At 41.0% G+C, this 26,258-nt stretch overlaps 1 protein-coding gene across 2 annotated transcripts in view; it reads left to right on the top strand.

Moving 5' to 3' along the window:
* MYL3 (myosin light chain 3) overlaps positions 1–25,192 on the top strand; it is a 36,637-nt gene extending 11,445 nt beyond the window's left edge. Inside the window, exons 2-7 of one of the 2 annotated variants that reach the window (XM_061474329.1) lie at positions 12,227–12,254; positions 16,771–16,920; positions 17,692–17,865; positions 19,794–19,871; positions 21,398–21,433; positions 24,964–25,192. In XM_061474329.1, coding sequence (XP_061330313.1) covers positions 12,227–12,254; positions 16,771–16,920; positions 17,692–17,865; positions 19,794–19,871; positions 21,398–21,426 — 459 coding nt within the window. In that variant the 3' untranslated portion in view covers positions 21,427–21,433; positions 24,964–25,192. Of the gene's footprint in view, positions 1–12,226; positions 12,255–16,770; positions 16,921–17,691; positions 17,866–19,793; positions 19,872–21,397; positions 21,435–24,963 lie in introns of those variants that run through there. The other variant, XM_061474330.1, reaches the window with a different exon arrangement.
* The last annotated feature ends 1,066 nt before the right edge of the window (positions 25,193–26,258 follow it).

A 26,258-nucleotide genomic window follows, 5' to 3' on the forward strand; every position in this document is an offset into this window, starting at 1 on the left:
AGTAGCTATCAGAGGGATGGGGGTGGAGAGGAACTGTGGCTCTTAATAGAAACAGAAACGTCGGGTTTCCCCTAACTTTTGCAAAGATGTTAGTGTTTGGGCAGAGGTGCCAGGATGGAAAAAGTTGTTAGCAGGTGTTCCCCATGGAGAGTGGAGCCACACAGGTTGTAAATTGGATGGCGACATGACTCAGAGCCAGATGATGATGTGTTGCTTTCTCTCATGGTTCTGTACCCCATCCTTTTCCAGGGGCAGGTTGCTTACCAAATTGTCACCAAGTCTTTCATGTGCTGGCCAAGGGCAATGCATCTCCATAAGAAGTGGACTCCCAAGTGAGAGTCCTTCAGCTTTGCTGTGCAAGCCCTGATGGTGACCTTGGGAGCAGTCATCTTGGGTAAAGACCTATCTCTGCACTTATATGTTCCAGAAGCAAAGTGGGGACACAGATAATTATAGATCTGAATGGGCTTTTGGTGAAGGATTTTGGTGTGTTAGAAGAGTAGGGCTGATACAAATACCTAGAAACTGCTATGGAGCAGTCCCCCTTAGCAGCAGGAAAAGGCGGAGTGTATCTACAGTGATTTTCAGGCAGAGTTGTGTGGTGGGTACCTGCTCTGGACTGGGTAAAAGTAGGGTAACTGGTTAGCTCTGTACCAAGACCAAGAGCACAGGAAGAGCTCCTGCTGCTTTTCTATGCACAAGGCTCTTGCTGATGAGACCTGCCCACCTCGTTGTATAAGCTCTGGGACTTTGGGTCTGAATCATCCCAGTCTTTCCTAAAGCTACAGTAGCTCTGAGTGATCTCAAAGTACAGAGCTTTCTGATGTTAGACTAGTAGTGAGCTTCTCCATCTCCCCTCTTCCCTCAGCCCAGGGACTGACCTGTTTGCTTAGACTTAGTTGTAAGGTTTCCAAGTGGCAAAAGTATTGGTTAAAGCCCAGGTATTATTAAAACCAGCAACAACAAAACAAAGTCAAAACATATTTACCAACAATATTATATATGTATACGTATAAAGTCATCATCTGATAGCCAGTGTAAAGAAGTGGAAAGAAATACGGGAAAGGAAATGGATGTAATATTAGTAGAGAGGCAATGCCAATATAATATCCAGAATGTTGGGTGTTTTCTTTCCCTCCTAAGCAAATTTCCTTCTTAAGTTTCATGTCTCATTATCTCATTGCATGCATCTCAGATGTCATTGTTCCCTCCCCTGTCCTATCTGCAATCTGAATTCTAAAAAAGCAGACGGGCAGAGAGAGACAATATAAACTGAGATCATCCTGCTATGCTCAGGGTATACAGTCAGCTTGCAGCCCAGCTCTATTTGATGAAATAGCTGCTTCCCAGAATCCTGGCCATAGCCAGGGAGCTGCGTGTTACTGCCACTTATAACAGATCAGGAAAGCTTTAGGAGCTTTTACACATGAATGCTATCCACATCACAGACTGATTCCCACCAAGGGGTCAGTCAGCACCGCCCTCTCCAGTCATACATACACCCATGCTGGTTTATCCTGATACTTGCATCCTACATTTCCACAGATCTGTGCCCTAAATCCAAAAGATCCTGGCCTCTAAATCTGAAAGGTTTTAAAAAAGATTTATGCCAGTCCTTTGTAAACCATCATCTCTCACTTTTGGTTTCTCTAGCTGCCTTGGGGATTGATATGTGAATATGGTAGTCAGTATATATCAGTATACTGATATACAGTATATATCAAGAAGTTCTTCTCTGTGAAGTGAGGTGGTGAGACGTTGGCACAGGTTGCCCAAAGAAGCTGTGGCTGCCCCATCCCTGGCAGTGTTTAAGGCCAGTTTGGATGGGGCTTTGAGCAACCTGGTCTAGTGGAAGGTGTTTGAACTAGATGACCTTCAAGGTGCTTTCCAATCCAAACCATTCTATGATAACATATATACATATGAATGTAGAAAAGAAAATGTATAGAAATATATACTATATGCATGTGTGCATAGACATGTATTTAGGAAAGAAATGAGTGTGAATTTGTGCATGTTCATATGTACCTATGAATCAGTACACAAGTATATACACTCATATATATAGATGAGCAAATGCTGACCCCCATGCGCACCCCTATAAGGTTTTTCTTTATCCAAATACCTGGTGCATATGTAACCACACATCATACCCATGCAAGGTGCTTGGATGGTCAACCTATGGTCCCGTGCCCCCTTTTCAGTCCTCTAATAGGTGTGGGAGATGCAAACCTGCAGCCCACCCCACTGGGATCATGCCGGAAAGTGAGGTGGCACTAAGCCTGCAACCCAGAAGGAGCCTACCCAACCTCCAGCCTGCAAAAGCCGCTCTGCTCCATCAAACCTAGGCACCCAAAGCCCATAATAGAAACAGTGACAATCCATCAATTGTATTTTCTGGGAAGCAGCGGAACATTTCAGCCACTGGGCAGACTTGACAGAACAATCTACTGCGAGAAGTCTGCCTCTGTGAATGATCTTCAGAAAACAAACCAGATTGTAAGCCACCTAACCTTAAAGAAACAGCAATGGGGAGCAGGGAAATAAAGTGAGGCGATATGGAAAACCCCACTATGGTTAAGAGAAGCCTGACAATAAGTGATGAGTGCTGGAGGGGAAGGGAAGAAAAAAGAAGGAAGAAAAAAAAGGCAGGGAAAAAAAAGAAGAAAAAAGAAAATGTTCCTAAGGAAAATAGCTCAAACTTTTCACTGTTTGTGGTTAGTACTGACTACTAGGTAACAGTCACTGGCTGGCAGTGGTAGAAACGTTCTCTCCCTTTCACTTAATGGTTGCGAAAGAACAACCCTCCCCAAATGCACCCCCTTCTGCCCAGAAATTAAATGTCATCAAATACCATGCTGCTTGGTGACAGCTCTTTATAAACACAGAGACTGAATCTGCCTACATCCTTGCTCACGATGGCAGGAACTGGCTGTATGGAACAGAAAAGGGCCTTGGGGACCAAGGCTACGGGACATGTACAGTGCTTGTGGGTCTTGGAAGTTTCAGTGTCACCTGACAGGTTCTGCTGCAAAGCCTGCAGAAAACCATCACAGGTCAGAGCACTTGCTAGTATGATCAGGATTTGGACATTGACACTGTTGTAAGAGGACTGAAAAAAACACCAAATCAAAACTCTGAAACATCAGCTCCAATTGTGGTTGTAGGAAACTCTAGATTTGGCTTCTTTCTACATAAATAAACCTCTAAACCAAAGGACCCCAGCAGACTGAACTGAAATGAAATACTCGTGATGGTGGCAGGGAAGGGGAAAGGGTTTCTCCTTTCTTTTTTTTTCCAGCAGAATTTGAAATTTTAATAAAAGAGAAAGATTTAAAATTTCCATCCTCTTGACCAACCCCCCAGCTAGGGCTCATCTTTTCGTGTTAAAGCTCCCTGGTGATGTTGGAGACTGGCAGGAACACCCAGCATGACTGCAGTTACGCAGTGAGATCAGAGCATGTTGGTTTTCAGTTCACAATGAATAACATCCTGCTTCGGAAAATAATAATAAAACAAAACAAAACAAACCAAACAACCAAATCCACCCCCCAGAATATGAAGTACAGCAGATATGAGTTTGCGCTGTCAGATTTTCTACAGAGAAGTTTTGTCCCTTTGGAAACCTGAGCTGGGTTACAGTGTGATTGTTTTGGGAGCAGCACGTATGCTGCGCATGCCAGCTTTGTGAAACAAAAGAAGAGCTCTTTCCCTTGCCAGCATGTTATCATGGTGACTCTTTGGCACTTAATCCTGTTGATTGGGTGGTTTGGTGTATTTTTTTTCAAGACAGGGGTGTGACATCTTAAACGGGTCCAGCTACTGTTTGATTTTGCAGGAGCTGCAAGTGCGTCAGGATGGACTGGATTTGCCAGGGGCTGGAGGCTGGCATCATTCCATCCCTGGGAGGGCTTGGGGTGATGGTGGCTGCAATGTTGATGATGGAGATAACACCTCTGGGACAGAACTGGGGGAGTGTGATGTTTGCATCGTGTTGCTGTGTGAGCCCCACAGTTTAGGGTTGTGTCTGGGAAAAACTTCGTATTTCTTACCCAGGACACTGAAGCTCTTTTGCATGTGCTTCTGGGCCGTAAAGCACTGTCAGACTAGACCCTAGAAGAAGAAAAGCATGGTAGATGGTTCTGACGTCTGCTGCTGATGGTGGAGGTACTTTGCTAAGGTATTTTGTTACCTGGTGGACCTCGCTGTGTATGAGCAACAGCTTCAGCTTCCATGTAGGTGGTGGCGTGGTATACAAGGGTGGTGAGGCCCTGTGAAGTGAGGTGGTGAGGCACTGGCACAGGTTGCCCCGAGAAGCTGTGGCTGCCCCATCCCTGGCAGTGTTCAAGGCCAGGTTGGATGGGGCTTGGGGCAACCTGGTCTGGTGGAAGGTGTCTCTGTCCAAGGCAGGGGGTTGGAAATAAGTGAGCTTTAAGGTCCCTTCCAATCCAAACCATTCTATGATTCTATGATTCTTATATTCCAAATAGACTCCTTATCTTCCAGGAGACTGCTTTACAGATGCCTTTCTGCTACGCCTTTCCTGAGACCCATCAAGCTTATTTTACCAAGGCCAACTTGGTGTCTCACATGGTCTCATTTACTGCTAGAGTGACTGACACATCAGTCAGAAACCTGGAGGAGTTACACAACTGTGTAATCTGAGGAAAAAAAATTAATTCTGCAAAGGGTGGCTGTTTTTAGGCTTGGTGGGGAAATTAGAAGCAAGTAGCTTGAATTTTCAGGAGTTTTCAAAAACCCACAAAAATCCTTTTTTGGCCACTTGAAATGGATTTGTTCAGCCCCAAAAGAATTGTTTTGGTAGGGTTTGGAATGATATAATACAGAGGAGTGAGGATCTTTAAGTCAATTTTACACAAAATACCCCACTTCAACGGGAAAACATTTGAATTTAAAATAAAACATAATAATAATAAAGAAAAAGCTGCCAGTATTTACAAGGGAAAACATTTCACTTTGGAAATGAAAGACAAAGGGATTTATATATCAAAATAAGTGTAATAATAATAATGCCTCATTTTTTTTTCTTTCTTAAGCTGTTTGTCAAACGAAATACAGAAGAGTTTCTCTTTTCCCAGGCACTTCTCAATATATTCACCCAGTGTATGACATGGTGATTAATTTCCCTGTCTTGTTGGAGACCTTCCATTTTAAGATGGTAATTTTGCAAGGGGCACAAGTGCAATGCTGTTCCATAATTATGTGTGAAATTGTGGAGTACACCTGTGCCCATGGATGTGGATTGAAAGAAGGACCTTTTTCCTTCTTAGCACCCACTTACCAGGAGGTTTGAGGGTCTGACTCCTCTAGGAAGTGTTGCAATGTGGTTCACAAGCTGTATCTTTGAGGCTCTTCTCATTAAAGAACCAACCCATGAGCTATTGTCTACTTCAAGCAGAAAGCAGAGTCTGACCTCTCCTACATCCCAGGCTCCTATCCAGGATTTAACAGAGGGTATTTTTTTTAGGTTTCCTAATTTCTTCCACTGGTTGTGAACATCTGAACAAACATCTGCTGGTGAGGCTGGTGAAGGGGGGAAATTGCAAGGAAGGCTGGAAGCCAGCTGTCAATGGCTGGAGACTCCAAAACCATGTTGCTACAGGAAGAACAGTCAGTCTTTAAAGTGTTTTATGTTTCTGGTCCTGGCCATTGCCAGAAGCTGTCACAGTCTGCCAAAGTGGCTGTGTCATTCTCCTGTTGGGGCTCTGGAATTTCCGTTTATACTCCAGAAAGTTATGGCAACACATTCCTCATACAAGAAAGGGCGCTATCAATTTATAGACTACTACTAGAGTTGGAAAAACACAGTTATTGAAAAGTGCACTGTTCCTTCAACCCCAGAAGGTATGTACAAGAAATCAAGAAGCAATGCTACTCAGAGCTTTAGTTCAGGCTGAGGATGCAGAGCATCAGTGTTGAAGGTGACTCTGCTCCTTCTTCACACAAGGCTTTTTCACCTACTTCTTGAGAGACCAGGTGAATAAAAAGCCACAATTTAGCAGACGTTGTCCAGACTTATTCCAAAATAAAGTAGGGATCTGGAAGTTTTAAAGTCTGCTGAAGTTATAGTAGGAGCAATGGTGATATACTGCTATAATTTTTAAGCTCATGGGAAACTCAGATCTAAGGAAGATTCAAGGTGACCATCTTCTGGTGAAATAGAGTGCAGGCTGGGGGAAAAAATATGCTTGTGTATTTCCTTATGTAGCAGCATCCTCTGCACGACCTTGACAAAAGCTTTGCGTCATTTTCTGGATCTTGAAATACATATCATTTAATGAAAGTCACTTGCAAAGATGAAGAGTAATGGAAACAAGTCACTCTTGGGGAGATTCCACTAGTCACAAGAGGAAAAATTTTCACAGTGAGAACAATAAGCCACTAGAATAATCTCTCCAGAGAGTGGTGACTTCCCAGTGTTGGATTATTTTAAGACTGAACTGGTCAAGATGCTGGGCCATCTAGTGAAGGTCATACTTTGCCTAGAAAGGTTGGACCAGGTGATCCCTGAGGTCCTTTCCAAACTGGGATACTAGGATTTTATGAAAGGCTTCACTAATTCAGCTGAAAATAATGGCTGTACTCTATTTTCACTTCACTTTCATTATCAGTATAGTTAAGTGTTGTAAAAGGTCAAAGATTCAGTCCTTTATTCAACTCCCAAATGATGTATTTTCTGCCATTCCAAAATGAACTATCATTTCAATTCAACTTGCAATAATTTTTGTTCTGAAAACGCTGGGGACCAAACAAAAACCTGAAAAAACAAAGTCTCAATAGAGTTTTATAGTTGTGTTTCCATTCTTCAAAATGTTTGTTATATTTTAGCTGTTCCCCATGAAGACCAGGTGGAGGATCTTGTAGTGTCATGTGCTCTTATACTAGTCAATGTCTGTATGTTGTATCATAACTTCCTTCCCTTCAGACCATGACCTGAGTAGAAATAATGAGGAAAGTCCTTAGGACAACCTTGGGAGCTAAACGTAGATGTACCAAAAGAGTTTCAGAAGGCAGAGGAGGTGATAGATCAGGAGTGACTAGCAAACAACAGGAAAGGATGGAGCTGTATGAAACTTGACCACATGTCAAAGTTTCCCCATGGGCAGTGGAGGAGTTTGCGTACATTGTAACTGTTCTGCGCAGAAAGTGATGGGCTTATGTGTATTAATAGATTTAAAAAGGTCTTGCTGGAAAAAAACACATACTTGTGAAATACAAATGTAACCTCAACACAACGATACTGATCTTGATGGCCTTCTGGGCCTCTTTCCATCTGCTGCATTTCTGCCTCCTAAATCGGTTTCCCAAGAACACAGTAAAAAAACCCTTTCTCCTTCTCTAAAACTATCCCTGTCATGGCTAAGTGAAAAATCTTGCTGTTTGTATTAAGATTCCTCAATGTACTATGAAACAAGAGGTATATTGTTTCTTTTCTGGACGGGCTCCTTGCTTGCATTGTCTAAATGCTTGCCCCCAGATAACCTCTTGACAGCTGGCTAGCAACAGTTTTATTAATAGGACTTATTTCAGGCTTAGTTATGTCTGATTTATCATGCACAGGGTTATGTCCTTGATTGAGATACTATGGCTTTATAAAAAATTCACTGAGATATGAAGCTGTGAATGACCTTAACAGCAGCACTAGTGGGTGCATGTATCCCTCCTGGTGTCTCTGGAAAAAAAACAGCTTAATGTCATGGTTCAGGCAAAGAGGACAGTAGCATTAGGGCTACAGCTGATACCACCAGTGGCCAGGTGATGATCCCCTCAAGCCAAGATTGCTAAAAGACCAAGAAAGCTGGCATCATACTTCCAGTTTGTTATAGAAAAATGCTTATTCAGATGTCTGGTGTCTTTAAAGAACACGTGACATGGCCCACACAAGGGCAGGACACAAGTGGAAAGATATTAGCAGTCAGCATCATCAAACACTACTACTGTGAGCCGTGGTGCTGTGGATGCTTGGCACTCATAGCAGTGCCTTTGCTTTAAAACCTCAGTTGCCAGCAGGAAATATGCCAGGGGAAAATCAATTGTTCTGAAGTACCAGTGTATTTAAAACAAACAAACAAGCAAGCAAACAAACAAACAAATAAACAAAACCACAAGTCTGCTTCGGAGGAACTGGAGAATGTAAAGCCATATAGGGGAAAGTAAATTCACTTTAAGACTGTGAATAGGTTTTGTAGCCTCCAGCTCTGGGTGATGATGGCTGCTTTGTTGACCAGGCTCAGTGAAGCCTGGGGTGATGCTGGTGTGTAGCACTGTAAGTGCCTGGTGCAGGAGTGGGCATCAGACATACCCCTGGAGGCATTCACTCCCTTGGATGCCTGTTACATTAAAGCAGCAGACAGAGGTGCCTCCAAGCATGGATATGGGTCACTGTGGGTACAATGCACTGAGACTCATTTGCCCACTGTTTGGTTTAGGCTGAACCTAACTTTACTGCTTGTCTTCTGAATCCCTCCTGTCTGGGGTCTCCAGAACAGTTCTCATGGACATCTCGACCCCCTTGCTCTTGGTACACAGAGATGACTCTGGTTTTGTAGGCTCACACCACTCTGAGGGAGATGGGAGGGAAAATAAAACCCCAGCCGTCTTCAGTCTAAATATAGCCTGGACTTTGTTCCATTTGTCTGCAATGATACCTTGTGGCTGGGCAAATAATGACTTGTCTCTTCTTACAACTCCATGGTGGTATGTGCTGAGAAGGGAGAAAATACCAGCAGCTGCCACCCCCGCATAACTGCAGCTTTCCTGAGAGGAAACTGTGCCTGGGTGGTAGGTCTGGTCAAACTGTCTGCCACTGTCTTGCCAGTTGTCATACATGGTGCTCCAGCTCTGGGTGATGTTTTTATAGGGCCATGATTAGAAGTGAGGCACACTCAGCCCTTCAGCTCAAACCTTCCTTTTGATCCAGCCACAGTCATTCTTTTTTTGCTCTGGCACAGTTTGTCCTGATCTGCAGTCTGCCAGAAGTCTAGCCTCAAGCTTTCCAAGTGGGAGTCATCAGATCAGAAAAGGACATCTACATCTCTGCTAGTTGCTCACATTCTTTTTATCATCGAGTCTTTCATCATCATCAGAGAACTGATTGGTCCACTGAGTGAAAAGGAGAGCATGACTAACCTTCTCCCCAACTATAGACTTAAACCAAGTCAAATCACACCCTACAAGTGCCTATTCCCTTCTGTTGGTATAAAGCACATGTGGGGTCATTGACACATCTGAATGTCTAATCTAAGTGTAGCTGACACGAATTCTTTCCCAAGAACAATCCACCACAGTGATTTAAATATGAGTTGCCAGCACCTCTGGCTGCATTTCACCCACATTGGCTATTGATGCCTGAATAAATTCAATATGTGACTACCTTCAGTCACATTCTCAAAGCTTGATATAATTAGACACATTGGGCATAAGGCTGCTGCTGACAATGCACCTGTATAAATGTATTCCCTGATGGGTATTTATTTATCATTCACTAAGGTATGTGGATTTGGGATAGGACCCAATCTAGATGACTGTAATCTTCATCAGGGACTGTAGTGATAGAACAAAGGGTAACTAGTTCGTACTTGAACAAGGGAAATTCAGTTTAGATATAAGGAAGAAGTTCCTTACTATGAGGGTGGTGAGGCACTGGTACAGGTTGCCCAAAGAAGTGATAAATGTTCCATCCCTCTTAGTGCTCAAGGCCAGGCTGGACAGAGCCTTGGGTGACATGGTTTAGTGTGAGGTGTCCCTGCCCATGACAGGGGGGTTGGAACTGGATGATCTTAAGGTACTTTCCAACCCAAACTATTCTATGATCCTACAGTTCATGAAATATATGTGTTTGTATCCCTCCATGTGTTAGAAAAGGGAAGAGCACTGCTATTCTTCTGGGGGCTCCTTTATTGCATTTGTTATATACTTTCTTCCAGACAGCTTTCTAGATGTCACTTTGGTAGCTATTTTATTGATTTGATTTCATTCAAGGTAAATCATGACTGAGAATTGCAAACAAAGTGGTAATCCCCTGAATGAGCTAGTTCAGGTAAAAAGTGAACAGGGCAGACAGAAAAATAGTGGCCTGATTTTCTATAATTGCAGTATTAGTGTTGAGTCCTGCCTTCCAAGTCCACCAGATATTTTCTAGTTCTTCCTTGTCCTAAGCCAGAAGATGCTCAGAAACACTATGTTAGGGAGGGATAAGGAGATCACTGGTCAGAAATACGAGTTTTAGGCTGTTTGTATCAGAACTGTAGACCCTATGTGTCCTATGCGTGCTAGAGCTCCTCGTGCTGCTCAGGGTATCTGGAGACAGAGAAGTGCCTCGGAGCTGTTCACTGAACCCTGGGTGAAATGAAGAGATTGGTGTTGTCATGTTCTGCTATGACACAGACATCCTGGCTAGAGAGAGGAGAGTTACAGCAGCTCCATCCTTTAATATTATGAAAACCCCAAGCAGATGATGAAGGGATGAGTCATGTTGCATTTCACCTTGAAACAAGGAAATATGAAGTTTGAGGTTCTCACTAAGCCTTTTTTCCACTTGGATGCTTTGCTACCAAGGAACAAAACCTGACACTAAACAATGAAAGGTGGTCAGCTTCATATGGAAAATCTAACACAAAATGTGTGAGGTTGTACATATGTTGGGGAGGGGTATAAGTGGAAGGTGTCTCTGTCTGTGGCAAGGGTGGCAGAACTAGATGATCTTTAAGCTCCCTTTCAACCCAGACCATTCTACTATTCTATGAGTCTATTTCAGAGGAATGATTCCAAGGGCATCCATTCATGTACTGTTAGGTGTTTCCCAAGCGTATGCTTTGCACATATTCATTTATGTTTCATAGAATTATAGAATAGTTAGGGTTGGAAAGGACCTTAAGATCATCAAGTTCCAACCCCCCTGCCATGGGCAGGGACACCTCACACTAAACCATATCACCCAAAGTCTTGTCCAACCTGGTCTTGTACACTGCCAGAGGTGGTGCCAGTCAGGTGCAATACTGACTGTTGAAGCATTCACAACCTCCCTGGGCAACCCATTCCAGTGCCTCACCACCCTAACAGGAAAGAATTTCCTCCTTATATCCAATCTATCCAATTTTGCATAGCAAAATATGGTTTCTCTTTATTTATGTATTCACCATAAGGGCAACCTGCCTGTCTTCTTGCACTGCAGGAATGTTCCCAACCTGTTTGTTTTGCAGAGGCAGGTTTAAATTCTGGTGTAAATTCACATTGCTGTCCTGTGCCTGTTCATGCAGAAGCTTGGACCTCACACTGGCATTAGTTTTCCTTGTTTTTCATTTGAGCTCAGCAGCAGCCTTTTGGCATCTTGTAGCATTTTTGAAGTCCACAGCCACTAGAGTGCTGTGCCAGGTAAAAATATGGAGCATGACAACCCCAAAACTTAGGGAACAGGTGGAAATATGAAGTGGTGAGAAAATGATATATATTGCAGAGTCAGAGCAAGGTCCAGAGAGTTGTCCAGTGTAGTACAGCAGTGGTTATTAGAGGATACTTTTGGAAAAGGTACAAGATCTGGGGAAAACTTCCCCAGAACACTGTCCTAAACCTCACACAGACACTTCCTAAACTATGTATTTTAGTATACTCTGTACTGTACAGAAACATATTACTTTCCCCTGAAATGGTCCTGTGACTCTTTACACACGTGTAGACTGAACATCCACAGTATCCCATAACCAGCTTTCCACAGTTCAGCTATTAGAAAAAAAAAACAAACCACTTCCTTCACTTTCCTTTGAGCCTGATTTGCGCCAGCTTCACTTGATAGCCCTTAGTTCTTTTACTGGAAAAACTATGGATCCCCATTTGTCTACAGATAAAATCCTTTCAGGAAAGTACCCTGCTGCTACCATAACCATCTCTGGAGGGAGAGAGTGTGAGCAGTGGGGAATCACTTGGGATAAAGGAAAGAGACTACAGCAGGAACACAAGAGCAGCAGAAGAATAAAGGGCATCTGAAGGGCAGAGGCCCTAAAGATGGGGATGGTGAAGGTGGAGGAGGAAAAAACAAGAATCTATAGGCTCTATAAAATTATTGTCTTGGCATTATAAGTAAGTCTCTTTCATGGACCTTAAAACCACCTAAAAACATATGACAAAGACTAAACCAGTTTTCTTGTTTGCTTCTGTTTTCTGGGTTTTATCTGGCTGTTATTCTTTGTTGTTTTTTTTTTTTTTTCAGGTTGAATTCACTGCTGATCAGATTGAAGGTGAGGAAGATGTGTTTCTCTTCTGCGCACAGTAAATATTGTTACTGGTACATGCTGGCAAGTGCTGGGGTGAACACAAGTGTGGTATTTGAGGTGCTTGGAGGAGGCTGTGCTTTAATTCATGACGTTGCTCATGCTCCTTCCCTCCTCTGTTGATTTGGTCAAGAGAAAAAGGGGAAGTCATGCACCGAGTAGGTACTTGTTAAAGTGCATATCAGCTCCACTTCAGTGAGGAAAAAACAAAAAAGAACCACCCCCCCCAAAAAAAACACCTCAGTCCAAATATGCTCTTTGTTTTAAAAATCCCACTAGCAATATGTCAGTGCTTTCAAACGAAAGTCTCCCAACTCTGCTTTTGAGAACTTTTCCCTGTATTCAATCAGAATTTAATGTGTTACAGTTTAGGGACAGCTCTCCAGAAACCAGCCAATAATGGCAGCGATGGCGTTCTTTTTCTTTCAAAGCAAAACATCAGCATTTGTTTCTGAAACCTTTGTCCCAGCCCAAGAAAGTGATACTAAAACCTCATGCATGAAGTCCTGGGAAAGCTACCATTGCAGGTCTCCCTTTTTACTCAACCACCAGCTTGCTTTTTACTTAAAGGATAATTGATAGATGGAGTCACAAATGTCTGGCATTTTGTTTTGGTCTTTAAACACTTGGCAGAACTTGGTAGAGACTATGAAAGATGGTATCAGAAAATGGGCTAATTAGAACAGATGAAAAAAACCCAACCATGAAATCCAGTCAGGCTGATTTAGAGAGGACAGATACAGAAGGAAGGATTTTCTGAACTGGAACCAAATGCCATAATATCTTAAAGACTGAGGCTTGGCTGCAGACTTCCAGCATTGCCTTGGGATTTTCAAGCACCCCCCTCCTCCCTCCATCTCCCCTTACTTGGTTTGGCTTAGTTTCTATTTGCTAACAACAGGTCAAAAGTAACTCATGGTTGGAGCCAACTATTAATTTCTGGGAGGCTGTACCTTTTCTAGTCCCAAAGTCATGGGAGAACCGTACAAGAGGCACAATGCTGAGCCACAAACCTCTGAACTATTCCAGCAGCACACAACAGTTGATCTCTCATCAGTTAATGTTTTGGGGACTGGATAAGACCCACCTAGTTTCTATGCCTTATTTTCTCTCTTCCCTGAGGATAACTAGCTCTAGAGGCTGCATCAGAAAATGGGAAAAGACTTATTCATAAAAACTGGGATGCTTGCCTGGCTATCAGCCCTCTGGCATGGCTAGGAAATGACAAATCTGGAGAAAACTTAGGGCTGTCAAAAAAGATAACAAGCCTAGAGCAGATGCAGAGCATCTCTGGAAACAGAAAGTTGCATCTTCTTTTTAATTTTCTTCTTACAAATGACTTCTGGTCTAGCTGTACTCACTGCTTACACAGAGAGAAGCAGGGAGTTAAGGACTTGTGAAATAGGATGTCCTAGAAATTTTAGAGGGAAAGCCATAGGGCAGGAAGCAGATAACATCATCTGTGTGGGAAAGACTATGACACTTTCGTATCAGCTACCACAACATAGCAGAGTTATATTGTGTACTAGCACTGGGAAGAAACACTAAATCCACTCAGGGTTAATTACACAGTTGGTTCGTAGGTTCTGCCATGAGTTGGTGGAAGGAGTACCTAATGTCCTAAACATCACCTGGGGAACCGAGCAGAAAAGCACTGCTGATCAGTTAGCTCAATTCCTTCCCTCTGATTTCTTCTGTTTCTTTTTAATTTTTCCTTCACTTGTCCTTGGGAGGTAGAAAGTTCTTAGGTTCACAGATGATTAAGCAGACAGATTGATAGTGGTTAGATATATATTTACTCTTTGGAAGAGATTAGTTGCTTTAGGTGTAGAATTATATCTACTGCACAATCCACAGTTGTCCCTGGACTGTTCCTGGCACACTATGTTCTCTGTACTGGATTGCACAAGTCAAAACCCTGCCAAGAAGTGTACCACTGACTTAAGAAAGTGGACAGTCAGTATGCCAGTGCTTGAGACCATTTTATTTTGTGTTAAAACCACAGGTTAGAAAGCAAGCACCACTTGCCATGATTATAGCTGCAATACTGACTGTTGAAATCACTTGAGAGCTGGGACTTGTGAAAGGTCTGGAATATGTCCTTTTGATCTGTTTTCTCCTCATTCTTCTAGGTTTCAGTTGCACTTTTTTGTGTGTGTGTGTGTGTTCATTTTCTGCTCTGCGTTGCACTGTTAATTTTGTCAAATTTCTTCTTTCATTAAGTTGTCTGGAGGTCAAGGTCACCTCTCATGCCTTTATAAGTGGGGATATTTAAATATAAACCTGTAATGTATAATAATCACCACTTTCTCTCACTGTTGACCAGATGAGGACCTAGGTTCCTCAGTGAGATGAAATATTTCCTGATTTGTCAGGTGAAACTAGATCAGTAAGAAGTCTATCCTGTATGATAGGTATTACTGGCTGTCAGTATGTCATGACTGACACAACTGGTTTTCTGGCAGTCCATTCTGAATTGAGGTGGTGGAGAAGAAACAGACAATGAAGCATCTCAAGGTGTTTTCCAGGCCCTGTCTTGTAGGGTACCCAGAACCTATTCCTTTTCCTGAGAAAAAAACTTTGTTGCTTCAGACTTATTTTCCTGCAAGGATTCATTTTTATGTTAGCCTCCAAAATGTTACTCTCAGAGGAAGAATGGTCTGTGGGTAAAGCCATGAGTAACACAGCCATCTTTATACATCTTTATGCCTCAGCTGCCAATGATATTCGCTGGTTGTGGCAATGTGTATATATGAAACTGTATTTCTGGCCTTTTTAGCCCCTAAGTTACTGAAAAATGAAGAATATGAACTATTCAAGATGAGAAGCTAGGTAGCAATTAGGCATATGAAAATATACACTGTTCCTGCCAGTGGTTTATTAGCTAGCAGAAGGTCAAAGGAGACCATAGCCAGGCTGGTTTCATTGCTTTGATGGAAACTTGCATGAAGCCAGCAAATCCAAAATGCAAATAATAATAATGAAAAAAAATAGGCTGCTTTTGTATATTGACAAAATGGGGTGTCCAAACACACAGGCCAATATTCTGGTGGGAGGCTTTACACCTGATTTTAAAAGAAAAAAGAATGAATTGTGAACCTTCAGAGGGTGCTCAGGCAATAGGAAAGTGGCAGGCAGATGAGTAGCTCAGGGAGGTAGCTGTATTTCTCACCCATCTGAGCTGCTGAGACCTCCAGGAAAGGACAGAGCTGGGGGTGGGTTTTTTGCCCCCTTCCACTGCAGCAAGGAACCCATGAAAATCCGCTATTGCCCTCTGCTGGAATGAGGGCTGCCAATGGGACCTGGGCTCCGGCACTGGTGCCAAGGAGGCAAAGATCCAGGAGAGAGAGAGGCAGGGAGAGTGAAAGAGAGCAAAGAGGAAGATTAAAAGAAAAAAAAAAAAAGGTGAGCTTTGATTTGTCCGAAATGACAAAAGGCATCATCATTTGAAAGTGTTGGATGAAGAAATGATGAGTAAGATATGAGTGCAATGATAAAAATGAAAAGGGAGGGAGAAAGAAGGGGAGGCAAACCCAACAACACTAGAAGAAGGAAGGAGAGAGAAATGAGCAAAGAAGAAAAAAAGAAAAAAGAGAGGTGGAATAATGAGGAGGAGAAGGAATTGAGAAGGGAAAGAGAGAAAATCTGGGATGCAGAATGTATGGCTGAATGGTTAAATGTCAAGAGATAGGGAATAAAATTCCTCACTGCATTTGGATAGTGGGAAGGAAACATACAGAAGAGTAACAGCAGGACAAAAGGCAGATTCAGAGATTCACAGCTTTAAAGTCAAAAGGTATCTATGATCACCTATAGACCATGCACTATGCAGTGTTTTCAGTGAACGATAACAGCCTATTACTGTTGCTTGCACCCTGAGATGCTCCTTGGTCTCTGCAATTCACCTGCAACTCCAGCAGTGAGACCTGATCCTGAGCAGTCAGTGTGTCTGGGGAATCCAGGCTTTCCATATACTTCCACCCTTGCCCAACTGTTTCTTGTGTGATTATTCCAACAGGTTATCATGGCATATCTTGTTACCTGCTAAGAGAGGTACTCCTTTATCTCAATAGGCTGTGCCAGTGCTCTCTAAGTGTATAATGCTGAATAAAATATCCAGTTAGCTAACGAGCAGAACTGCTATTGAATTCTATGCCATCCTGACTGCTTCTGACGAGCTAGGAAGCTCTCAAGGCCAACCATTTCTGTAAGGTTTTCTGCACTTCTTGATGTTAGCTGAGATGGAAATACCATAAGAAGAGCATTTGAAACCTCTGATTCCATTCCCTGATTGAACCAGAAAATGCAGGGGAGGAGGAACACAAACATTGCAGATAGCAGCAAAAACAAAGCTCATCAAATTTGTTCCCAAACTGCAAAATAAAAGGGTCAGACAGAGTTAGCTAGGGGGAAAGTCTAGGCTCACTTTGACTTAATCTGTGGGAACATGGCATGCATTTCTTTTTATCTTTCTGTCTTCCAGAATTTAAGGAAGCATTCTCACTCTTTGACCGGACTCCTAAATCTGAGATGAAAATCACATACGCACAATGCGGAGATGTCTTGAGAGCTTTGGGGCAGAATCCCACCCAGGCTGAGGTCTTGAAAGTGCTTGGCAGGCCCAAACCGGAAGGTTGGTGTCCTCCTCTGTGTTTGTTTCAAAAAGATCACTCCAAGAATTTTGTGAAGCAGATGAAATATCCATTTTCTGATGGAAAGATTGTGAAATAACAAAGGGTTTGGAACAGCCTCTGCAAATCACCAGCAGAAAAGTAAACGAGGAAATGTAATCTTGCAGTTAATATCATCTCAAATGTAGAAGAACGAATTAATGGTCCCTTGTGTCAATGTGTTTCTGCCTTTTAAAATTGCTTTGATGGCAGGCATTCATGTGTGTTTACTAAAAATGCAGACATTTTGAAGACATATAAAAAAAAAAAAGAGGGATAGACTGATTGTGAGGGCACAGCTTGCTCTTCAAAAATATGCATTAGAAGGTCTGTAATGATGGTAGCAATATCTCCGTTCAACATTGACCATACACTGGATAATTCTTCAGAGCAAAGAAAATCTCTCAAACCATATCTACATTTAAGCATTTTGTAAATTACTTCTCTGTCCTTTCCTTCCACTGGGGTGGAATTGTCAATTAAGCCCTCATTCAACAATTGTGATATGTTGGGGTACGTCAGTGAAACAGTGGAAGGTAAGTATTTCTCTCTCCGCCAGACCTCTTTCCTACTCTATCCACTCTTCCATCTGTACTTAATACACTTCTATGCTCTTCTCTTTAGCTGGTGTTTATTCCCATAGTTCTTCTACCCTCATGACTTACCCATGGTAAATGCCCCATGGATAGTCTTTAACTCTCCCAGAATCCTCATTTCCATCTGTGTCTTTGTAGACATGAACTCCAAGATGATTGACTTTGAGACCTTCTTGCCCATGCTCCAGCATATTGCTAAGACGAAAGACACAGGCACCTATGAGGATTTTGTGGAGGGTCTGCGTGTGTTCGACAAGGAGGGAAATGGAACAGTAATGGGAGCTGAACTCCGCCATGTCTTGGCTACACTGGGTAAGGTGAACCTTTCCTTATGCAGTTTCATCACTGAGGTTTTTCCCCTACAGCTTGTATTGTTATGGGTAACCTCTATGGAAAGAAACGATTGAACAAGATTTCAAATTTTGCACTGTCTTCAGTATAAAGACTAAGAAAATGTTCTTTAATAATGAAGATAAATATCACTGACCTACTGTTCAAGGAAGCCTTTTGCTTGCTTTCTTGCTTCCTTTGTGTTATTTTCCAATAAATATTATATTTCTATCACCATAAAACTATCCAAACATTGGAATGCTATTCAATATTTTTCTGCACCTTCAATAAAAGTTTTAAGATGATGCATTTTTTTATCAGTCATCTGTTTAACAGAAGTGTCTTTGAAATTGAAAGTCCCTGTTTTTAAAGAAGGGATCAATATCTGTCCTCTCAAATTTTTACTTCAGAAGCTCTGATTTCACAGAGTGCTGACAAGAGAATGAGTGCAGGGCAGAAAATTTTGCTGTAACTTAATGACAGGTTTCCATTTGGATTAGAAGGCACTGACATGCTGTCATCTGAATCCAGTAAGCATTTCTCAAAATCAGCTTTTTCACTAGTGTTTGTCCACTATTTTTTAAAAAAGGGATGATCCTTTACAAAAGAGATTTGATTTAGACAAAAGTATTCCATTGTGACCTGGTATATCAATTCAAGAAAGCTAAAGCTTTTAGGCCTGGGGGTTTTAATTCAATGACACATCAATGTTTATTAGTGGCACAGGGAATAAGAAAAGAAAGCAATGCTATTTTCCTTTTTATTGCTGGTGATATCAAATCAGTTTGGGGACCAAATTCAGTGATGACACCCCCCCACCAGGGTCAGGATTGATGCCCTGTCTAAACTTAGTTGGGACAAAAAAAAAAAAAACGGTATGGGCAGTATTACAAGTTTCACAATACTGCAAGAAATACTTTTCTACTTTTCTATTTCCAGTAATACAGCAATGTCTGATATTCACCATTAAGAAGTATTTCTATCTTAAGAATTAATGGTTCTCTTTTGGGTGGCATCTCTAATACTTACCAAATCCTAGGCAAAGCCAAATATTCTGTAAATTAGCATTCTTCTTTGTTTAAGTAAAAAAAAATAATAAAAAAAAATTGAACATTCATAGATTCACATCAGCTAAGGACTTGTTTCTGTGTGCCAGAAGTCAGTGATGGAAAAAGGAGAACAACATGGATAACAGGGTGTACCCAATGCATTTTGTTTTGTTTTATTTTATTTTATTTTATTTTATTTGTTTAGTTTTTACTTTATTTTATTTCATTTTTTCATTTCATTATTTGAATTTCTGTGATTTCAGCTGAAATCACCCTCAGATTTCTCATTTACTTTTCTGGAACTCATTTGAGTTCATCCTAAAATTAGTGCCTAATATCAGAATAAGGGGATGGATTGGGTTAATCTCTGTTTAACCAAAATAAAACCTTACAGAAGAATTGGCTCCTGACATTCAGAGAATGAAACTAAATGGAAAGAATCACTGATCCAATTCAGAGATCCTAAATTAGATCTTAGAATCTTCCTGAAACTCAAACTCAGAGGCAAACTAGATCCTGACTCTACTGAAAGGTTTTTTTAATGAAGGCTTGGTTAAAATGTGACTAAAGCCTTCAAGGTTTGGCACTTAGAGAAAGCTTATTCTTAGAAGAATGAGTATGTAAACCTGATAACATGTGGGTTTCCATATTTATTCTGTCTCTCTGGGTTTCAGATCAAATTTTCTCAGTTTGCAAGGACAAAAGTAGCTTTCCTAGCAGTCAGCACCACAAATTAAACTGAAGAGAAAATCACCCTCTTTTCTCTCACTCTCTTTTTTGTTCTTCGGTTCTTTGAAGTATGCATCATAAATACTTAAAAAAAGGGCCCAGGTGCTGAACAGGCTTTTTGCTTTCCACCAGGTGAGAGGTTGACTGAAGAGGAAGTTGATAAGCTTATGGCTGGTCAGGAAGATGCCAATGGCTGTATCAACTATGAAGGTAAGTATAACCTCTTCAGACTGGGCATTGATCATGTGCTTGAAGGCTTTGCTGCAAATATGAGAAAGTTTAAATCTGTGGAAGATCTAAAGCAGGATATGTGCTTTTCCATATTTTAGACCAACTTAGATTCTATAATTCAGCTGGTACACCTGATCTGTTGAAGATTACTTGTGTTTTCCATAGCTGAATGGCCATGGCCCCTTCGGAAAGTGGGGCTGTGTATTCTTATTTTGCTTGCTTTTATAAAAAAACAAAAAAAAACAACAACAAACAAACCCCAAACCATTATTTTTTTTTTTACCTTGTCCACAGTTCCTTGCTCTCTCAAAAAACAAACAAATGAAAAACCCCACATCCCTTTAGAGACTTCCTTTCCTTACAGAAAAAGCACTGAATTTTCCATCAAAAACTCAGCAAAAAAATTCATCCTTATCATCCTCTTTTGGGTGCTAATCCTAAAAGATTTCTCAAAGACTTTCCATTTTATTTCATTGCTATTTTAGAAAGCCAGAATAAAGTCATGAGTACATGCACCATAGCTCTTTTCTGCATCTTGCAAGCCCACATGCTCAGGCTGTTTATAAAAAGACAATATTCTAGTAGGAATCATGAACACGCACTTCTGTATACAGCTGAGCCCTTCTTAAGGTTGACTAGTGAGTGACCACTGCATTGTTTTTGTGATTTAGCTGGTCATATTCACTGAGCTTTTTATGAATATTTGGGTTGGTAGTCTCCTTCTACTCACAAATACCAGTGATCCAAGTTCAGGGAAACATTTCTTACAAGTACTTTATGGGTTTGAAATCTATGGATTTAGCCAACCCAAATGACTTATGAATTCATGGTGAATTCAGAGATATTCATAGCCTGGGGGAATTACTGGGAAAGAAAAAAAAAAAATCCTTACTATAGGATGTATTTTTCCTTTTCCTTTTGAATTTAAAAATTGTATACAATGAACGCTTTTTTTTAAAATGGAGAAAAATGGAACCCAAAACTTTTTGAAACAAAAGCTTGATTCAATTTTGAAATACTTGGTAAACCTGAGTTCACTGGAGAGAGATAGTCATGATACCTGACTTGGTGAGCTTCTGTGCATACTGGAATTTCACACCAGAGGAAACTTTATTGCGCCCTGACTTAGTACAAATGTGCTAAAGTCTTGAAAGCCTTTCAAGATAAGGACCCAGGGTTTCTCATTGCTGTATGCTTTGGAAAGCCAGTTCCATATGGCAGCCAGGGGTAAGGGATTAAGCAAGGTATGGATTAACTGATGTGCACACTCATTTCCCCTGGCTACCGAGACTGTTGGCTACACTGCACTGACCATGTTACCTTAAGGACTTACAAAGCGTTTAGCACCCAGCATTTGGAATCTTATTTACAAAGTGCTGTGGTTCTCATTGCATCAGAGGAAACAAAAAGTGTGAATTTAAATAACAATCAAACCAAGATACCCAATAATTTATTGAGTTCAACAAAAGTGATTGATAAATGACCCTTCTCTTTCTCGTTTCCAGCTTTTGTGAAGCATATCATGGCTAATTGAACACCAGGTGAGTCTTTTCTATTCTTCTTGCATAGCTTATTATTTTGGGTTTGGCATCTCAAATAGGTTTGAAGAATGTGTAAGTGATTAATCAAAGACAGTGAATATTTTCAGCATGTTGTACAAGGAGGTAGGACAAGAATGAGTGAAATGTTATCCTCATCCTATCAAGTGCACAGAAATCGGTGACCTTTCTGCAATTGTCTGGTAAATCTGGATGCCTTTATTTTAGAAGTCCAACATATTATATTCTGAAAGGATTTGATTTCCAAAGAACAAACTGATCATTCCCTTATGGTTGACTGCAAACTTCAAAGGATGCATATTTTTCATGTCCACTTACAAATCTCTTACATCTCTTACGAATTTCTAGAAGCTCTTACACTTCTAGAAATGAAGGAGGTAGAACTGAGCTGACTAGAGAATGAATGGGCAAAAACTGTGAGGAAAAACAGGTAAGAAGGAGTAAAGCATGTTTATTCACTGAACCTGCACTTACTTGCCTTCCATAAATCTGGCTCCCAATATATTCCGGCAAATAGGTTGGTTTTCCAGGAAAAGGCATGAGCTTTGCCCAGCACATCTTCTGGCATTATTCAGTGGTGTTCTCCAAACCACAGTACCATTAAGGTTATCTCTGTCTTGCCATTGCAAATGAGCTGAATTTTATTTCCAGTATTTACTAGTTATTGCTTATTTTTGTATTCCTGGAAAAGGTGCCTGCTCTTTAGAGCTGGCATTCACCATTATTTATCTCTGCTCATCTACTGCGGAAGGGCTGACCTGAGAATTAACCAACTCCATCTATTTTGCAAAGTATCTGATAAATAGGGAAAAGCAGTGGCTTCTTTCCAATTTGTTCTGGTTGGTTTGGGTTTTGTTTGCTTGTGGGTTTCTTTTGTTTTGTTTTCTTCTGTTTTTTTTTAATTTTTTTACTATGTCCTCACCAGGCCTAGCTTTGTTTTTCTTTTGCAGCTGACATTATCACAGCCCACCAAGACTTTTTTGTTGTGTGGTGGCTTTTATTATGTTCAGTGGCATCCCAGGGAGGGAGTTAAGTTGAAGTCACATCCAGGTTTTGGGGACTTTTGTTCCCAGACATAATTGAACAAAATGTAAACTGGCTAAAAAAAGATGAGTTTCTTTTCTTATTATTGATCCGTTTTTTTAAAGGCATTTATTTTCTCTGAACATATGCTCAGCTTTCCAACACTGGCTCCCAGTTTTCCATTCCAAAGGTCTGGATTGGCCCACAGCCACAGTGGGTAATCCCACAGCTACCATGATTCTTATTTGTTGTTTAGAGATGTTTTCAATCTTTAATCCTATCCTAAACCCACTGCCACTGAAAATTCCCATTGTGGTACCAAAAGTCCTTGTCACCTGAAGCAACATCAGCCACCAAAGAAAACAAGTGAGCAGTGGTAAGCTGAAGAGCTGGCAGAGGGCTGGGAGCTGCAGCAGATGGGGCAGGAAGAGTTTCTTTGATTATAGTGCTTTGGAAAGAGAGCTGAGAAGTCCTGACACAGAGAGAACCAGTGTGCCACTGATTTGCCAATGAGCCATGATGGGCATCATTCAATAGTGACATCTTTCACTCCCTGCTGTGCTACTGTTGGCATGTTAAAGAAAAGACAAATTAAGTCTTTACCCTTGAAAGGGTGATGGCCCTTTGCCATAGAGCATATAACAAACAAATCCTAAAACACTGGATTTTAACTCAGTGGGAATCTGGATTTGAGTCCAAAAATAAAGTAGTGGCTCGTGTTTCTTGGCCATTCCTATATGCTCAAGGAAAGCTAGAGCTGTATCCCAGTGTAAGAACCGGACTGTGTCTTTTCATTTCTAAGAACAATTAATGTTATTACTCTGTATTGGCTTTTCATATATACAGCCTCTCCACTGGCTTGTCCCCAGGTGCTATGTACTAGTTCTCATACAGAGTAACCAATTACATCTTCAATTAGCGACTGTTCCACTGTTTCTGCAGACCTCCCAGGACAAGTGCTCTGCAGGATTATAGCCAGCTAGTCTTCCTTTCCAGTAGACATTGCTGCAGAAAACACTCCCAGATTGGCTACATATCTACTCCTTACACTACTCAGCAGGAAAGACATGGGAAGCAGGACACATTAAGCTTTCTCACATAGCTAAAAAGCACTCTACCGTACTTGTGATCCAATAACCACTGCACTGTGAAGCAGGGCTGTGAGATATGTGCAGTGGACTACATGGAACCCCTGTGAAAGCAATGCACACAACTGTCTCCCTGCTATGTGACTGAATGTGTGATGAGCAGAGTCAAGCTTATCTCACGGCTTGTCTCTTGAATGCATATCCGTTAATAAGATCAAATAACCAAAAATGTTGGAAAAGAGAATCTCTGGGAGCAAGTTGGATATTGTCAGAATTGTTCAGATGCTTCCTTAATGCAAACCTTGTGTTACAATACTACCTTATTTAGCTTTAATCATACAATCATCTTAAGTAGTAGAGTAGTACTGTTGGAAGGACAGTCGATAACTGTTACACTATCGACTATTTACAGAGGCTCAATTTGATATCCCATATGTAGATTCATGGTTTGTCTGAGATGCTCCAGGTGTGTCATATATCCATGGCCTCACAGATGGGACGCAGAGCCAATGGCAGACTAGTGCTTTCTGGCGGCTGGCAGCCAGGCAGAGTACTCTAGTAAAACTCGGGTGTCTTTAGGTGTTGAGGAGTGGGGAAGTGAATTGAGTCCTGTGGCTTGAAATCATGTGACTAGGTAAAGTCCTAGAATATGCCATCAGTGTTTGACTGGCTGACATAGTCTTCCTTGGCTCAAATCAGATTAATATGCCTACAAGTATGCTTATGAAAGCAGGGTATCTATGTTTCCAGACCTAAAGGAGGTCCAGTTAGATGCAACATTCAGAGTGATTCACTTCATCCAATTAGTCCAACTGCCAATGCTGAGAAGGATAAATCTCACATGAACATTATGTCATATTTACCATTTGTATGGGAATGTTCTGCTTGCCTTGGGGCTCTCAAATTGCATCAGAGGCTTATTGTTCAGCAACTGAATCCTGCCTGAAATCTAAACACTATCTAAGAGAAATCTCTGTGCTCAAATGTTGCTGATGGAAGACTGACTAAAGATAATAGAGGGATAACAGAAGTGGGAGAAACTATCCAATAGCAAAGAAACTGGACTGTTTTTCTGGAAAGATGATTCTTTACCCTGACATAGCTATGCTGTCTCTCCAGATCATTGCTTCCCATGTTTGGTCCGTCATTTACACATTGAGTGTAAGATTCTGGGGTTGAATCTTACACTCCCAGCATATCCAATGTGACTAAGGATATTCTGTCACATTGTGTGATTGCTCTTTGATATCAGTTGGCATCTACCTAGTGCGGAGACACTTAGCTGCAGGCCTTGCTGCCAATAAGCTGACTACAGATGCATGAGGACAACAGAGGCTGATTCCTGGTGGCATTGTTTGTTTCTTCTCTCTTCCTCTAATGCTTAAAAATAACTCTTTTTAGGACAAGACAGGAACCGAGAAACCCAGATGCTGGCCTTGGATTTCAGTGTAATGGAATGTCTTCTCATTTTTTCAGTCTGGATTCTCATTACAGAGCTACAAAATATGCTGTTCCTAAAGTTATTTGGATAAATGTTTTTTTGTTTGTTTTGCCTTGTTTCTTCATGGGAAAAGGGTGGCCTCTGTGGAGATTCAATAAACTTAAGAAACTGAAAAGACTGGAATTTGAACTCTGAATACCTGGGCATTGTAATTTCTTTCTGATAGAAGACTAACAGCAATAGAAAACTGTTAAGAAAGAGGAGAAAAAAAGAGCAATTTTTTTCATGACTAAATATATAATAAGAAAAAGAATTAGTCATTTAACCATATCCCTCCACTCTTCCTCCAAAAATAAAGGGACTTTCACTTTTGTCTTTTATTTGTTAAAAAAAAATGCTGAGTGTAAGGGAGAAAAGAAACTAAACCAGTTGTATGAATCTCATGTATACAAGGAAACTCTTAAACTTTACAATTACAATAAAAGTAGAATTCATAGCAATCGGCAATGAATACAACCTTGTTCACATGTTTCTCAGCTTTGGAAGATACCACAGCAAAACAGAAGTGTATACCATGTTTCCTAAAATGCGCCTCTTCTCCACAAGGATTACTTCGCATTCCAACAGTCTGACCTATGAAACAAGTAAAAAGTCTGGAAATTGTTCTAATATAGGTATCTTGGTCCTATAGCTTTCTCAGTGAAACGTGATTCTTTGTCACTTGATTTCATCATTGTTTCTGTGTCTGTGTGAGGGAAGGGGAAATGGGAAATAAATGCTTTTGGAAAAAAAAATCAGTAGCGGAAAAGGAGAGCTGAGAAGAGTGAAAAAGCACACAAATTAAGCTGGCTCATTTTCTGGGGAATAATAAATTTAAAAGTAAAAATAAAAAAATATATATCCTTTGGGGTGGAAAAAGGAGAAGCTATAGGCTAGTAGAGCTTGTTAGGAAATACCAAAAACTCTGAATATGTAACACCAGCAACAGGTATTGTTAAAACAGGCAACTTGGAAACTTAGTGGAGAAAAGATAATCGGTGGAACACTGGAATACAAGGACACAAACTGCAAAGCAATGACTGAAGAGGTCATCCTCACAGAGAAGAATGTTATGAATGAGAGAACACAAACTGTCAAATTACATGAATATATGCACTGTAACAACATGTAGCCTTGAATAGCCACAATAAAAAAATCAGCAGTTAGAGAGCTAACTGCAGAATTAAGCTGATGGCAATAATAATAAAATGCTAAA

The sequence above is a fragment of the Pezoporus flaviventris genome, unplaced genomic scaffold (genome assembly GCF_033815535.1).
Source record: "Pezoporus flaviventris isolate CSIRO_AGI_PZ_B2104156 unplaced genomic scaffold, CSIRO_AGI_Pfla_v1 ptg000079l, whole genome shotgun sequence".
NCBI classification, from domain to species: Eukaryota; Metazoa; Chordata; class Aves; order Psittaciformes; family Psittacidae; genus Pezoporus; species Pezoporus flaviventris.